The sequence below is a fragment of the Stigmatopora argus genome, chromosome 17 (assembly GCF_051989625.1).
Source record: "Stigmatopora argus isolate UIUO_Sarg chromosome 17, RoL_Sarg_1.0, whole genome shotgun sequence".
Taxonomy (NCBI): domain Eukaryota; kingdom Metazoa; phylum Chordata; class Actinopteri; order Syngnathiformes; family Syngnathidae; genus Stigmatopora; species Stigmatopora argus.
The window spans coordinates 11,813,320-11,828,892 of record NC_135403.1 but is presented as its reverse complement, the minus strand read 5'-3'; the positions used below and the strand labels follow the sequence as shown (position 1 = coordinate 11,828,892).

General features: G+C 40.7%; 3 protein-coding genes and 1 long non-coding RNA gene across 7 annotated transcripts; 3 read left to right on the top strand and 1 right to left on the bottom strand.

Annotated features, from left to right (window-relative positions):
• The first annotated feature begins 321 nt into the window (after window positions 1–321).
• ppp1r42 (protein phosphatase 1, regulatory subunit 42) lies at window positions 322–6,531 on the top strand. The gene is made up of 9 exons (XM_077624661.1): window positions 322–435; window positions 850–1,006; window positions 1,115–1,281; window positions 1,354–1,492; window positions 2,595–2,711; window positions 4,148–4,265; window positions 4,330–4,455; window positions 4,967–5,052; window positions 5,125–6,531. Exons 2-9 carry the CDS (start codon window positions 875–877, stop codon window positions 5,191–5,193), a joined length of 954 nt encoding a protein of 317 aa, XP_077480787.1. The 5' UTR covers window positions 322–435; window positions 850–874; the 3' UTR covers window positions 5,194–6,531.
• Window positions 1,320–15,507, bottom strand: mcmdc2 (minichromosome maintenance domain containing 2). Of its 4 annotated transcripts, XR_013305937.1 has the most exons (17): window positions 15,382–15,507; window positions 15,189–15,319; window positions 15,057–15,116; window positions 14,648–14,843; window positions 14,430–14,552; window positions 14,239–14,340; window positions 12,982–13,110; window positions 12,339–12,576; window positions 12,068–12,273; window positions 11,772–11,938; window positions 11,524–11,703; window positions 11,327–11,466; window positions 10,840–10,949; window positions 10,562–10,764; window positions 6,824–7,087; window positions 1,993–2,072; window positions 1,320–1,584 (listed from the first exon to the last, which is right to left on the bottom strand). XR_013305937.1 is itself a non-coding variant. In XM_077624659.1 (15 exons), exons 1-14 carry the CDS (start codon window positions 15,476–15,478, stop codon window positions 10,598–10,600), a joined length of 2,046 nt encoding a protein of 681 aa, XP_077480785.1. In that variant the 5' UTR covers window positions 15,479–15,507; the 3' UTR covers window positions 6,527–7,087; window positions 10,562–10,597. The 4 variants fall into 4 exon arrangements, 2 of the variants coding, with proteins under 2 accessions (XP_077480785.1, XP_077480786.1); XR_013305938.1 differs by lacking the exons at window positions 1,320–1,584; window positions 1,993–2,072 and adding an exon at window positions 2,979–3,688; XM_077624659.1 differs by lacking the exons at window positions 1,320–1,584; window positions 1,993–2,072 and having other exon boundaries at window positions 6,527–7,087.
• tcf24 (transcription factor 24) lies at window positions 5,949–8,112 on the top strand. The gene is made up of 3 exons (XM_077624663.1): window positions 5,949–6,068; window positions 6,794–7,168; window positions 8,005–8,112. The coding sequence occupies exons 2-3, from the start codon at window positions 6,803–6,805 to the stop codon at window positions 8,110–8,112; spliced, it is 474 nt and encodes a 157-aa protein (XP_077480789.1). The 5' UTR covers window positions 5,949–6,068; window positions 6,794–6,802.
• LOC144091949 (uncharacterized) lies at window positions 8,793–10,547 on the top strand. The gene is made up of 4 exons (XR_013305939.1): window positions 8,793–8,936; window positions 9,885–9,922; window positions 10,130–10,181; window positions 10,379–10,547. It is a non-coding gene; the product is annotated as an uncharacterized LOC144091949 (long non-coding RNA).
• Window positions 15,508–15,573: the final 66 nt, after the last annotated feature.

The following is a 15,573-nucleotide window of genomic DNA, read 5'->3' as shown; positions in this document are numbered from 1 at the left end:
CTCGGGACGCGAAACGCGGCCGGGAAGCGGACGCCGCGGACCACCGGCTGATCCTGACCAGAACCTTGACTCGCATGTTCCATTATGTAATATGGGGACAAGCCGCGCAGAGTTATTGGGCCGGTGCCCGAAGAAAAGGAGGTGGTTTTGTTCTCTAAACTGTGAGAAACATGGTAACTTCTAGTCCAATGTGTTGCCTGACTACAAATTGGGCGCATTGTTACGTGTATGTAATTGGGAAGTTTTATCAAATGGCTTTAGTTTTATTTTGTTAGTTTAAACGAATTTTGCGCTCGTTTCCGGGGCCATTTTCCGGCGCGTGTGGTTTCCATGGTGACGTTTTTAGCGTCCCAATAACTTTTTGACGGTCTCACTCTTTTTAAACCTTTTTCCCCACTTTGACCTCACACGTGTTGTAAATTATTCCGTAAAAAGGCAAGATATTTTCTTATATTTATGTGCGTGGAATCGACGTGAAGTAGTGTAGTATGTGACGTACCACACGCCGTTGTTGTGCTAAAAATATTAGCATCAACGGCTAAAAACACGAGCCTATAGTGACTTTTTTATGCTTAAATGCCGTATACATGCTATATATTAATTCAGTCCGCGTGTTTTATTTATTTTTTACCCCCGTGCGTACGCGAAAGAAATGGTTTATGTCGCACGAAATGTTGACATAATGACAAGTTCGAGTGAAGGGTTGGGTTATATGACGTCATGTCCACGGTGGACCACGGTGGTGAAAGACCCTGACGTATACTTCCCATAGTAGGAACAAATTGAGCGACACAAACCACATTTGCTGTAATCAGAGTTAATAGAATATAAATTATGATTTCCCCATAGGAGCGAAACGAACTGAAGGCTCATCATGGTACGCCTGACTACAGAACTGATCGCCAAGTCTAAAAACAACTTTAAGAAAAAAATAGGCCTCTCCCTCCAGGACTACCTTAGGACCCTTACGCACCTCCATTTCTCTGGATACAACATTGAAGACATTGTGAGTAAACATTTGTCCTTGACTCATTGAATTGAAAGTGGGCCACGGTAGCCAATGAGAGAGAATAAAAAAACAGAACAGTGACAGGCTTATTTACCTTTTTTCCAGGGCGACCTCTCGGAATGCCGCAATCTGAGCGTCCTCTACCTATATGACAACCAGGTCACGCGCATCCACAACTTGGACTTTGCTCACAATTTGACTCATCTGTACCTGCAGAACAATAACATTACAGTCATTGAAAACCTGTCCCATCTGCGCAAGCTCTACAAACTGTGAGTGTGTCATATTTTTATTTTTACCATTTGCGGTCGTCACGTTTTAAGACCCACACGTGTGTTTTCCAGCTACCTGGGAGGTAACAAGATCTCGATGCTGGAGGGCCTGGAGAACCTGGGCGAGCTGGAGGAACTCCACATGGAGAGTCAGAGGTTGCCCCCAGGGGAGAAGCTGCTTTTCGACCCCAAGACCCTGCGCTCCCTGGCCGTATGACCCACTTTTCTTCCTTTTTCCACTGTACAAAAATAGTTCTCCATCCTTCTCCACTTGAAAACGATGCAGCGAGGTCAGATAAGAAGCTGGAAACACACACGATGGTTACAAGCCTGGCTGGTTGGTGGTCCATGTAAAGGGGATGTTGTTTGAAGATGTCAAAGAGCCCTGTGTGGCTCAGTTTAACGGCTCAAGACGCGTTCGGGTTCTTGTTTGTTTAGATCATTCAAAGAAATTGCTGTGCAAATTGAAAGAGTTCCAGATTTTTTTTTTCTCATAAATGTTGCCATTTCACAAGTTTATCAAGGTGACTTAGATTGTAAGAACCAGTGTTAATACAGAAAAGGACTTAACTTGCATTGGGAATTAGAGAAATCCAGCATTACGACCTTTAGTAAATGTAAACGCTTTAATTTACATTTCAACATTCGGGACAACTATATGATTGTTATAAAAAAATGACCAATGAATAATCAAGATAAAAATGGACTCACTTGCGACATATAAGTAGTGTTGACAGTCCCCAGAAGGCAGTGGAATGACCATTTTCTGTCCTGTATTGACGATTCTCCTACTACAAAATTGCAGAATTGGCACATCTCACAGGTTAATTTAAGTTTAATTATTTGCTGAAGCGTGACAAAATATTCAGAAATCTTGTGAGCCATGCTGAAGTCTCGTGGCATAAAAAGTCTCAAAATATTTGCTGAAGTCTTACAAATAATAATCTGGCTCATCTGAGATCTCTCAAGATTTTCATGAGATTGACAGAATTTGTATTCTTTTGAAAGTATTGTCTAAAAATACCCTAAAGTCCTGAATCTTGTAGTTTAAACGGAATTAGCAGGAAATAAGGAAGTCCTAGTAGATGCTGAAATCTCAAGATATTGAAATTCCTCCTGGGATTTATCTTGTGACATTATTTAAAGTCACACAAGATGTTGAAGTCTAGCAAGTCCTGCGTGTGTCTCATGTGAAATGTCCAACTGTCACAAAAGATTTAAAGACGACGCTGAAGTCTCATAAGATTTTGTACGAGAAATGCTGATCTGTTGAAATCTCAATGAAGTCTCCTAAACCTTTCTCATTTTCCCAGAAATCTCTGTGCGTCTTCAACGTCAGTAACAACAACCTGGATGAAATCTGTCACCTGGCCGTGCTGACGGAAATCCAGCATTTTTCCGCCGCTGAAAACAAGCTCCACGACGTAGAGGTAAAACTGCTTTTTGGTTAAATGACTTCCCCTTGAAGTTTGCCCAACCCGTGATTAGCGTGAAGGCCCTCATGTAGCCGTACACAGCCAAGCGTGAAATGATATGGGGATGCGGGTTCTACACAACCAAATCCTACAAATCTCACCGTCGGCTCCAATGACTCTCTGGAGGTTGGAATTATACAGCAAATCAGCGAGGTGTTCCCTGGAGGATTTTGCTTGTTGACAGCTTAAAACGAGCACCAGGTATTGCTTGAATTCCCCCCCCCCCCCTTACATCCTATTGGGAATTTCCTTATTCCCTTGTAAAGGGTGTCTCCAAACTTGGGACCGGGAATCGTTTGGAGGAGGTCAATTTTCAGAATGCTCTTTTTAGTAATTTTCCAAATTTTTGCACCAAGTCAACCTTTTTTTTTTTTATTATTGGGATTTATAAGCGGGCTACTGAGCCTATTACAAACCTATTCGTTTTTTGCCATTGGAATGAATCACATTGTATTTTTGTTAGTTTATTAAACTGTTTCATAAGTGCGCATTTTTGTATATTTTTAATGAATAACACAATAGATTCAAAATTCCTGTCATTTTAACTTTTTTTTTAAAATAAGGTGAGCTATTTTTGAGGGAAATCCTGGCTCAACTATTTGTGAACATTTCCAAATTGAAACTTTATCATAAAACGTTAAGCTATTTTACAGAGAATTCTCCAATTGAATTGCTGTACTGCAAGTCAATTTTGTTTGCCTGTATCTCATAATTTATACACAACGTCTGCCCCTTTCGATCCCCAAAACACAGGCCTCCACAAGAATCAATTCAGCCCACCTCCCAGAAAAAAAATAGATTATGACAGGCAGTCAGCCCGGGTGACAAATGGGTAGCATCTTCGTCATCAATCGAAGCGCTGGTCAAATGCAGGTTCATAACTGGCCCATCATTAGCCCGGCTGAGTTGGAACTCCCAGCTTCCCTCTGGAACTGAAGGGGGTGCCGATTTAGTCTCAGTGGCTTCTGAGTGACGGCCCTGACACGATCATTTATCAAAGCTGTGCTCAGGCCCCTCACCCCAACACACACACCCACCCCCCTTGAACTGATTGCAGCGCACTGGGTAAAGTGGAAGCGCTTTGGCCAAGACAGGAAGGCAATGAACAATCAGAGCGTGTCCAGAGAGCGTTCATATTTCCACGGCGTGGATTAATGTGCCTTTTGGATAAACATACAAGTGCAGACCCCTGGGGGACACTTGAAGTTAACATGAAACCGGCGACACTGTTTATTAAAGCAGACTGATGGCTTGTTTATGGACTTTGCATTAAGCGTTCTTCCGTGTTTGTCTCTGATTAGCTACATACTGAGAAGGGGATTTACTGCGTATTTGGGCAAGGTGGCACGTGTTAACACAAAAGCTGAGATGTTTTTTTCTTTACACTACAGGAGCTTGAAGATGTGTTGGGGTCTTGGCCTTGGCTCATTCAAATGGATCTACGGGGAAATCCTGCGTGTAAAACCGCCAAGTACAGAGACCGAATGATCACGGCGTGCAAAACACTACGTAAAAAAAAGGATTTTTTTTTGTCTTTTAAGGTCAAACATGTCTCAATTGTTTGTATTTTTAGGGGTATTAGATGATCGGGACATTAAGGAGGTGACTCGAGAGTTTCTGGTCAACTGGAAAGCATCCAAAGAATCCAAGAAGAAGAAGAAGAAGGAGACGGCACAGATTAAACCCTCGCTATTAACAAGTAAGGGATTGCTGTTAATTCCTATTCACTCTTCATTCTATTGAATCATTAAAAAGTAAGCTAGGAGGGCGCCTGTAAATTTAATGTTCAAACGGTGTACATTTCTAAAGTACAGTTTAAATATGGACAATTTAATCGACTTACTCTTTTTGTGCAATTTGGAAAGGCTGGGTTCTTATTTTATATTTTGGCTCAGTGTTAAAATTCAAACAATAGTTTGGGGATTCAAACTTTTTAAAGGAAAATGTTTGAGAAGGGTTCAAAATATTTTCACATCTTAATGAGGTGGTTTCGCTTTTAAAATGATTTATGTTATAACGTGTCAATTTTTAGATAGAAATGATGGGGTAGTCATTGATATAGTATACAAAAAAATGATGCATTACAATTATTTATACCTAAAGAAGAAAATTTGAAGTCTTAAGGGAATATAAAATAAACAAATTAGAAAAATTATTGGAAGCTGTTGAACATAATATATTGTTAATATAGTAATCCTTTTGTGTCCTAGATAACGGCGGCACGGGTCAGATTGGCCGCCCGCCTCACGTCTGCTGCCACGCACGCGCAAGGCTGGGAGCCTCAGTGGCCTCACAGGTTAATTATCACTCGTTTTATGATTCCATAATCTTCCAATTTGGGAAAATATAATATTTAATTTTCTTCTAGGGTTCTGCAGATAAAAAGCTCCCTGCGTCGAGAGCTCAACTACATCAGCGTCACATCAGGCTTGTGTAAAATAATAATAATAATAATAACGTTTCGAGGGAGGATTTTTTTTTTTATATAAAAAGTCCCTAGATGCTGTTCTTGATATAATTTACTGCTAGAAATACCACATTTCTGTCTCTGTTCTTGTAAGGTTTTGTCTTGATTGAAATTATAAATCGCAAATTGTGACACGGGCATCCGATTGTGAGCGAGGTAATTAGGCAAATAAGCTTACTTGACCTTCCTCTACTTAGCTGAATTATTAGCCCCGCAGGATACTATTACTCGGGCCTTAAAAAAACAAGACATTTTCTCCCCTGTTGGAGCCGTTTTTTTTTTTGAAGAAAAAATCTTCGTTGCTGTAATACAGTTATGAAACAGTATGAACAATGTTTGGGGGGATTTTTTAGCACTATGCTTTTGCGTAGCCTATTTTCATTTAACATGGCATCCCAAGAGGATTCATTAAGAAACCTCTGGAGAATTTCCTCACTGTTGATTGCAAAAATAACTTTTTTTTTTGGCATATCACCTTCTTAAGTTGTGTTCACGGTCTACTGCAAGAAGCCTTTTGATGGACAGGCCTTTCATCCTCGGAGTTAGAGGGGAAGAAAAAAAGAGGGGTCATTTTCTGATAGGCTCGTCAAGGCAGCCAATTAGAATGGTACTGCGGCCTTGAGCGGCGAGAGTGGAAAAGGAAGGGAACCCAGCCCTCAAGACGCAAACAAGCAGAGAAGGAGAGGAGGGAAAGTCAAGAGTCACACTGGGAGGTGATTAATTGATACGTGAAAGCTAAAAGAGAGAGATTTTTTTTGACCCAGGTGGGGCGTCCTGGGGACAATTTAGTGGCTTTTTCAAGGGTGGTATGCAGACTTTGATGACGCCTTATTGGAGAACTTCAGGTTGGTTTTGTCTTTTGATGATTGAGCTATTTTAAGCTATTTTTTTTAAAAGACGGGTCAAAATTGGCCTATGTCAAACTGTATTGTTACACGAGTTGAAACATGGGCTTCATTTCAAAGTAAAATTCAGTATGAGTTTGTGTTACTCAAAATTATTGAGTTATTTCTATTTAGATATTTTTTCCCTCATTGTATGTGTGGTTTTCATATTAAGCTGTTACAAAATGTACATTTTGTTCTAGGATGAAAACATTGATTGTTATTGGGGGAAATTTGTGTACTTAAGAAACTTCCAGCAACTTGACAAAGCTATTTTATAATCTATTGATTTTTTTTCATATTAATCAAAAATGGGGGTTAAATTATACTTATTGGTTATTGTTTTGATGGGTGAAATTGACCCATGTAAGAATAAAATGTATTGAACATGTAATGGTGGTTTTACAATAAACTCAAACTCATGCAAGAATACTGTTTACTCATTAAACCCATATTTAAGCGACAATCCTGTTTACATTTTATGAAGATGACATTTTTGTGGTATTTTTTTGGTGGGCCAAATTGAGCTATGAGGACTTATTACGATTTGTGATAACTTCACTTTACAAATAAAATGCACATAGTGCACTATTTTGCTTGTTGATTAAATTATGTCCTACTTCACTTTAAGTCAACTAAACCGTGAGTGAACTTTAACGCAACGTGTGTGTCATTGAACTCGTAAGGGCATTAAAATGGTCGGGAGGCAGACGCACCGAATGGACAGCGTGACGGTGGTGGATGACAGCCCCGGATCCAGCCCGAGCTCCAGCCCCGCGGGTCGGGGGCCATCGCAGGGCGGCGGCAGGGGGCGGCCGGCGGCGGCCAACGCCGCGAGGGAGAGGAGCCGCGTGCAGACTTTGAGGAACGCCTTCCTGGAGCTGCAACGGACGCTGCCGTCGGTGCCTCCCGACACCAAGCTGTCCAAGCTGGACGTGTTGATACTGGCCACCACGTACATTGCCCACTTGACTCGAACTCTGCAAGAGGAAGGAGTCGATGAAGGCGAGAGCCAGGCATTGCACTCACTCAAAGGGCAGGGGTACCTGCACCCGGTCAAGGTCGGTCAAACACTAATATTATCATCCATTTTGTCCTATCTTTCAATCATATTCGTATTATTGCATGGGTTTAAATATCATTAGAAACAATGTTCGCTCTTCATTTTTTTTCCAATTGGACTATAGGTACCAAAATATTAACCCATATTATATCACCTCTTATTTGTAGAGACTTAGATTGGCAGGGAAAAATAGAGTCAGTTTTAAAGCAATTACAATTATACAATACAATATGTTATTATACATATATATATCTAAAAGTAAGGCCTATTGGATTATATTTATTTGTAATTGTTCGGCTCTAGTTTTCATGATGAGCATTGATTACTATGCATAAACCAATAAACTACGGATTAAACACATTTTACATTTCACAATTACAACTAACTGTATGTAATGTAAACTACTATTTTACCAAATTAAATTAACAGCCATGGTTACATATTTCTACTTTGCATCTGTGTGTTATTCTTTTTATTTCTGAGTTGGTCCTTGCCACACTGTTTTCAATAAACAGACAAAAAAGTTCAAACTATCGTAGCATTAAGCTAAATATAGGCTTAGACGCTGTATTAAAATTTAGAGAAAAAGTTCATAGAAATTAAATTATTCTACAATAATGTTTAACTGTATACTTTGAGCTCACTTACCGCTGGCACCACACTTACATGTATCGCTCCAATATAGTCAAAAGATAATGTCATGTATTTAAGGTTACTTACTGACATTGACAGCGATAGACGTCAATTTCATTTCAGAGTCCCCAATCAAAATCGACCATATCGCTGTCAAATTTTCGAGACCTATATGTCTAATGCGAACATATCCTGTCACAGAAATGGCCGATGAGATCCAGACTGTACGTGGGAGCGAGCGGTCATTTCCTCAACACTCCTTCCGAATCTGAGGAGCAAGGCCCATCATCATCATCTAAGTCCAAGTAAAGCATCCAAATGGTCGCCATTTGCATGAGAGGTGCTAAAGGACACGTAGAATATTCCACTATAGCTATACAGGGAGACGGAGTGTAAATTAATATATGATGTGATGTGTTGTTTTTTTCCCGTGTTGTCGTTTCAGTCTTGTTTGCAATGTGTAGCTCAATACACCTTTCAATTTACATACCACCTTTCAATTCAGTATGATCTTTGGCTATGATAATAATAAGGCCGTCATGTTTGCAGTGTGCACCTACGGCTTTTGCACTAAAATGGATGTATGAGTAAGTTAACATCTGTCATGTGAAGTGGTCTGTCAGGGGGTCAACAATAGGGGGACTCACAGGCTCATGTTCCCTACTATGTAGTTTTTTTTAACATGTGCATGCTTTGTGATTGAAAAGATAGGTTTGAAAATGATGTAATTATATTGTACCATATATCAAGACTATTTAAGAGAAGTAAAGATTAATAATTGTGAAAAAAGTGGGTCCGCATTTATTGAGTGTTAAAAAAAAAAGTTTTTATATTATCAAATATTTTTAGAAACACGGGGGAATATAATTATTTTAAATAAATACGTTTATATTATCAAATATTTTTAGAAACACGGTGAAATATAATTATTTTCGTTTAATAGTTTCGCCTTTTTTAGGGCGTCATCGACGTTCATGTTGGAGCCCACTGCGCACGCGCGCAATAGTCCTTCCTTTCCAGCAAGAAAACGAGAACACGAGGCGGTTGTGCCTCGTTGCTCTTCGCCACTTCACTGCAAATCGTGACATTTTGGCTAGATTCTCGACCGATCGTAGAGTTTAACACGTGAAAAGGTGAGTTAGGGTAACTGGGTCTAGTAATATTAGATCGTAATGTATTTTCTGCACTATATTTAGTTGAAGACGTTGGTTAGCTCTATGTATGGTGGAGCTCGCATGGTGACCACGTGGACATAAAGAAAGGCTCGTTTTAAAGTTAGGTTATTTTGAAGTTTTAATAGTTTATTTATGTTTACATCTACAGAGGTAAGTAAGTATACGTTTATGGGTCGTCCCCTGAAATACCGCGCAAAGATCAGAAACCCCAATTTAAAGCAGTACTATAAGAGTTATGTTTTATTACTGTAAGGGTTACTTCAAAACAATAATTTTATATAGTTGTAGTAAAATATCTCTACCTGATTGCAAGCCATGCGCTTTAAAATTAAGATTTGTAACTTTCTGAAGCCTGCCATCGATTGATCGCTTCGCATCTCCCTTAAGGTGAAGTTATTAATCACTACAATAGACAGGTGAGAGTGTCTAAATTTGTCGCTGCCCAGAGGGGGCGTGACCCCTCGGCCATTATTTAGACGCTTCTTACAATTTGAGGAAACAAGGTCGCGGCAGAGGTGGTGGCCCGATGTTGAACCCTCGGCCTCAGACGCTCATGTCCCTCAAACGGTGTCGTGTCGGTGCACTTTGACCTTTAGGTGATCCGTCAACTGTATTGGCGATCCCGTCAGTGTACCCTCACTTAATCGATAAAGCTCACTTCAGGGGTCATTATGAGTAAGATGTCATTTTTTGGGGGGAATAATGTTGTCTTAGGGCTACAAATTAAAATCGTGGCTATTCTTGCAGCATGAAATGATGAGTTCACATATAAGCCGTTTACCCGTCAGACAAACCAATGGTGAGACGTGACAACTGAATTACTTGCTGCAAGACGGGAGCCATTTTGTGGAGAGTTGCTGTAAATGATTGTAGAAGTAATGTGTTTTTCTCCCATTGTGACTACAGGCAAGCTGCTCAACTGTGAAAAATGAACAGCTTTCTCTGTGAGTACACCATATAAACTATACCACACTAACACGTCTATGCCAGAAGCGCTAATGATGAGCTCAACTTTTTGCCGTTTACCCGTCAGACATTACAACTGGTGACATTGTGTCGACTGAATCGCTTGATGGAAGACAATCAATAGCTGTCTCCATGCACAAATACAATTGAAGACTATGAAAGTGACTTTCTCCCCCCCTCTACAGGTCATCACTAACCACAAGGGACTGAATATTGAAAGGCTCGCTTCATCTTGTGGTAAGAAAAGTGTCAAATTGACAATCCTTCATTTTAATGGGCATAATGATGAGCTCACCTTTTTGCCGTTTACCCGTCAGACAAAAAAAGTGGTGATACTGTGACTACTGAATTCCAATGCAAGAACATTATTGTACATGAGCAAAATTGCTTCACGTATTCAATGCCACCATTTCTTTCTTTTTTTGCTCCGACAGATAAACAGCAGAGTTCCAGACACAGAAAGAAATCATACTTTAGCTCTACTTGGGCATTTATTTTAAAATGTGTTAAACTGTTACATACAGTGTTCCCTCAGTGCTGGTGGAAACCCTGCATGCTGTCCTAAATCTAATTGTCTGAAATAAAGCATTTAAAAAGAATAAATTTGTTGTCCTTACTTATAACTTGTGTGTGTATATATCACGGCTCTCCTGCTACTCTTCTGTGGCATATGCGTCTGGTTGCGGGGCGTAGGAGTTTATGAAGCGTAGGATGCTCTGGTGGAGCTGCTCTAGGGATTGGTCTCTCCTAAGCAGGCTGTCCGCATCTCCCAGGTCGCCAGGAAACACGGCGTCGGGTGGGATAACCAACACGCCCGTCCCTTTTTAAGATAGGTGTAGTTTAGTCATGGAAAAAATTGAAGCAGTGATAATTATAAAATAAAAACTAAGTGTACCATGCTTGAGAGTGATTGAGTTCTCACAGAGGAGAACGGCAATCACCGCATCTTCCTCAAGTACTTGCCGTCGCAGGCTTAATTTGCAATGGGCTTCTGCTAACGAGATCCTGTTTCAACAAACATGAAAATCATTACTCAATAATCACTTGCATTTTTCATGAATCAAATGGCGATTAAAAGGTAGTAAGTGAAATTTAACGCCATTGATTTTTTTCATTTTTTTCTAGTGATTTTGAAGGTGGCAGGGACGACAGTGCCACCAAGTGGATGCTAAAGGTACTTGATGTGCATATACTAACCGACAAATTAGTCAAGTAAAATGTGGACCATAAAAGAGACCTTATTGAGACGTTGTACGAAAATATCTCAAAGCAGCTACTTGTTCTAACATCTGATAAAGATTTTAAATTTGACGCAAACTATTCTAGTTATTCCAATTTTCTAACTTTTACTGCACTTGTGATAAAGATGAAACTAAGCTTACAGCAATTTGATGGAGGCCACGGACATCTCGCTGCTGTGGCTTTTCGAGCGGACTGTTCGGCTAGCCATGTAATAGCCGTGTATTATCATCTGTGCGCTGGCACTTAAATCTGCGTGAAGGTTTTGGGCATATGCCACCAACTGGTGAGAGAGAAAAAAACATATCAAGAAGAAATTAAGGTTCAAATGTTTCAGTACCTCCTTGTAGTCTTCACTGGAGATGTCCACCAAGGACGGGTAGAGGCGTTCCCCAGGATGTACTGCCTGCTGAAGGGTATGCACAGCCTGTGCAAGGGCAACTTGGTTCCCTGCATGATCCACACATTGAACCACCAGTCCAAAGCGGTCTGCCAATTGAGGCGGTATCGACCCCAGTTCCTGTCCACACAGCAGTACTGCACTGTGCTGTTCTAAAGATGACCAGGTAACTTAAAAATGACACCTACCGCTGTTCCCAATGTGGCGTCATAGTCCTTGTTGGACCGCCAAGGAGCACGCGTGGAGTCTGTGAGGGCCCAGAAGCTGCATGACACAGGGAAGGACAGATGCTGGTCCACATCTTCGCCGTACTTCTTCCCAGGGATGAATACAGTCACTGTACGGCTGTCCAGAGCTGACGTAGCAATCACATGGTTTTCATATGATAAAATATCAATTACGTATTCCCAGGTGAAATACAAACCCATTAAAAGGTGCTGATTGTCCCTTTAGGGCTAAACAAGTCCCATAAAGATGTGCCTACCTGACTGAATAGCATCCAGTTTGTCCTTTTTGAAACCACTCAGGTCTCCCAGCATGCAAACGCCACCGCCGGCAAGCAGAACCGAGCCAGCATGGATGTTGGCGGTGCCTGCCCCGTGCTCATCCTGGGACAGGGATGCGAACAACTTCCCCGAAGCCGGATGTCGCACCCCTCGTTGCGCTAAGCTCAAGCCATATGTCATTAACCTGCCAAATAAGACAACTAAAGTTCAAATCATTCAGAGAGATATAATAGATTCAGAGCATTTTACCTGTCTAATATGAGTTTGTCATCTGTTGTTACCAAGAGGTCCAAGTTGAATAGTGTGTTTTTTTCATTTGTTTCAGTCTGTACCAAGCTGAGTAACAAGCAGAGCTTCAAGGTGTTGAAAAGACCCGGAGGAACCACGTCCAGACCAAAGCAATGAGTGATCACAGCTGAGAACCTCCAAGGGGAATCTCTGGTAGCCTTAAGCAGCTCCTTGAACTTGTTGTTTATTTCACGTGGATCTACGTGTATAAAATCAAGAAAACAGCTTGTGACAATAAATCAATTAGTTTTATGTTGAAGATGATTTTTAAAAGAATTAAATTTTAAAAGTCATCAAGAATTTCCCCAAAACCAAAAAGAATTGAGTGAAATAAGTAGGAAATGACCCCAAATCAACACAAGGTGACTTCTAAATGTCTTAAAATCAAAAGGAATTGACCCACAATTGCCTCTTAATTAACAGGTGACCCCCAAAAAAGAAAGTGTCTGAAAATCAAAAGGTAGTGACCCTGAAAATCCCCCCAAAATAAACAGCAGGAAAATAATTCAATAAAATGCTAGCATCCTCACAGCTGCTATTCTAATTTAAACCACGCTAGCTCACATTACTTAACCCAATGTTTATTTTCAGTGGTCTCCCTTACACTCCGGCTCCCACGGCTGGACGCTGTTGGCCTCTACGCTCCAAGTGATGTTGGGAGCCCGGTGAACGTGCGCGGGGATGCCTATCACTCGGTAGCGCTGACCGATGCTCATCACGTTACAAAGCTCATCTGTAGGCAGGCAAACAAAGCAATCAGTCTCAAAGGGAACGCAAAAACTCGCATGCCACCTACCCGCCACTGCCAAGACAAACAAGCGTGAGGCCCTTTTAGAAACAAAGATTCGGCTGTAAGCGAGTCGTAATGAGCGCCCCTTTGCACCTATTAACATGTTAGTAACGGGAAGCCGGTGTATTCCATTCCAGAATATGTTAATCCCAGCCGCCGAGTTTTGCTAAACTCTCAAGGGGTAGTGGCTGGACAGCGTTACAGGCAAGGGCAGAAACACTTAATACCCCTCCGAACCAGGCACCGACATGTATTTATTTGAACTATTCCCCCTGCAAAGTTTGTGTTCCGAAGTGAGTTTCATTCAGCGAAAGCGACACAATATTAATGAGAAAACTCCACCGACATGACTGTGTGTAAATAGTCGGAATTAAAATCACATCATTCAGTGTTAGGAGTGAACATAATGGATGAGGGAGTACGTTTTACAAACAAATAGCGGTGGTGTAAATGTTTGGTCTCTTAATTCAGGGCACCTTTGTACCTCAAAAATGAAAATTGATATGCCACAACTCACCAGCGCCAATTTGATTTACGGTTCTCCCAACAACAATGACATCAATGTACAGTGGAACCTCCAAATTTGTGCTATAATTCCACAATATTATTTACCCATGGGGATAAGAGTGAAGAATGTTTACCCCATTGTAAAGGCCTAATAAATTATAACATTCATCTCAGATACTCTGACATCTTTGTATTGTAGCTGGAAAAAAACATTAAAAACTCAAAGAAAATACTACACTATTTTTTTTATACTTTATTCAATTGCAATCTGCGTGAAATTTTGCGTAAGGAATGCCTAAGCAGATGCAAAATTTTTTTTGTAGGCCACAATCTCAACATTTAACCATATGGATGGAAGGTCTCAAAAGTATATATTTTTTATTATGACAATCCTTATTTGACATCGTTCTTCAATAATTACATTTGTTTATTTTTAAATAACTGCTGTATAAGAATTAAATAGTGTTATAAGTGGTAAAACCTGAATTTTCTAGTTGAAAACTAGATATTATATACCGAGACCTTTAATGTACTTTAACTGCTCTGGAAACATACAAAAAGTACCTCTGAGAAACAGTGTAATTGATTGGTATCTGAGCGAGCTCTGTTGATGGCCACGGAGAACATTGAGTGCGTCACCGTGAATCAATTCCACAAATTGCTTGTCTGTCACAAAGAAACATCATTATTTAGAGGATTTGTGCTTTTTCCCATAAACAAAAAATATTAAAGATGTGTTTTGTGGTCTTCCTCACCTCCCAACACTCTGAACTTGACATCCTCTTTGAGTGCTGAGGTGCAGGCATTGCAGATGAAATCCTTTCTCACCGTCACTGACTCTGTGGCTCCAGGAGTGTGAACCCGAATAGTGTGGAATCCTAAAAGAGTCAAGGTCATGGCAGTTTTCAGAATTCTCCTGCTAGAGTTTGACCCAAAAGCGACCCAAAAGCATCCCAAAATTAGAGTTCCTTACCCTTAGAGAATGGACAATTGTCATTACTGCAGAGGAACCGGGCCCCCCGAGTGTATTTGGTGACCCTTGTCGTAGCTATAACCAGGCCTTCCATGACAACAGGCATCATTTTGGGACGCATGCGAGGGAAACTGGCCAGGTCCAAGTTGTACTCGGGAAATGGGGGCAGGTGCGTTAGCTTCAAAATGACGTGAACCTCAACAGACACAAAAGACAATTTGTTACTAGCCTGGAGCTAGCATTAGTAAACAGGTGGGCCTCAAGGCTAATTAGCAGTGAACACAACCTGAAGTATTGGGCATTATTCATGCATTTCTACTACTGTTTTATAAATGTATATTAACATAAACATATGTAAATGATATTCTTGGAGTATACTCAAGGTATATTGTTAAATTGTTTAATTTACCTGGCATTCTGTATGTATTTTGTCCACAAGTGATAGCGTCTTTATGGCCGCGAAGCAAACCTACAAGAAAAACGAATTACTATTAACTCGAAGAATTAGTGAGGGTCATAATTCATCTCTAAATTTCCTTACAGACTGAAAAAGAGTGGTGGCTCGCTGGTGGTCGTGCAATATGCAGTTACCCAGCTCAGCGTCCAACTCAATTACATCAGAGAGGTCGACATTGATACAAAAGCGGTACACTGCTTCGTCGTGCTGGTGGTCTATTAGCATAAATGAATGATAATTAGCCCAAAACTAAGTGGAAATTAAAAGTTTACTTTACCGTGAAACGACTCGCAGTCGTGGGCGAGTTTCGAAAGGCCGCCGCTGGTATTTAAATAGGAAAGGACGGACTTTTGCAAACAAAGGAGGTCCGACATTTTTAAATGGAAACAAGATGACCTCTTCCTTTTTTGGTAATTCGCGCTAAAAGACGTTTCCATGGCAACCAAGCAGAAGTAGCGGCAAAAATGAG

Bases quoted from the DNA above. Each gene is read 5' to 3' on its own strand.
- ppp1r42 (XM_077624661.1), top strand. From the start codon at position 875: ATGGTACGCCTGACTACAGAACTGATCGCCAAGTCTAAAAACAACTTT. The intron at 1,493-2,594 runs GTATGACCCACT...TCATTTTCCCAG, and splicing joins AGACCCTGCGCTCCCTGGCC to AAATCTCTGTGCGTCTTCAA. The intron at 4,266-4,329 runs GTAAAAAAAAGG...TTGTATTTTTAG, and splicing joins CACGGCGTGCAAAACACTAC to GGGTATTAGATGATCGGGAC.
- mcmdc2 (XM_077624659.1), bottom strand. From the start codon at position 15,478: ATGTCGGACCTCCTTTGTTTGCAAAAGTCCGTCCTTTCCTATTTAAAT. The intron at 14,341-14,429 runs GTGAGGAAGACC...TCTTTGTGACAG, and splicing joins CAAGTTCAGAGTGTTGGGAG to ACAAGCAATTTGTGGAATTG. The intron at 11,704-11,771 runs GTAGGTGTCATT...CTGTGTGGACAG, and splicing joins ACGCCACATTGGGAACAGCG to GAACTGGGGTCGATACCGCC.
- tcf24 (XM_077624663.1), top strand. From the start codon at position 6,803: ATGGTCGGGAGGCAGACGCACCGAATGGACAGCGTGACGGTGGTGGAT. The intron at 7,169-8,004 runs GTCGGTCAAACA...ATCCTGTCACAG, and splicing joins GGTACCTGCACCCGGTCAAG to AAATGGCCGATGAGATCCAG.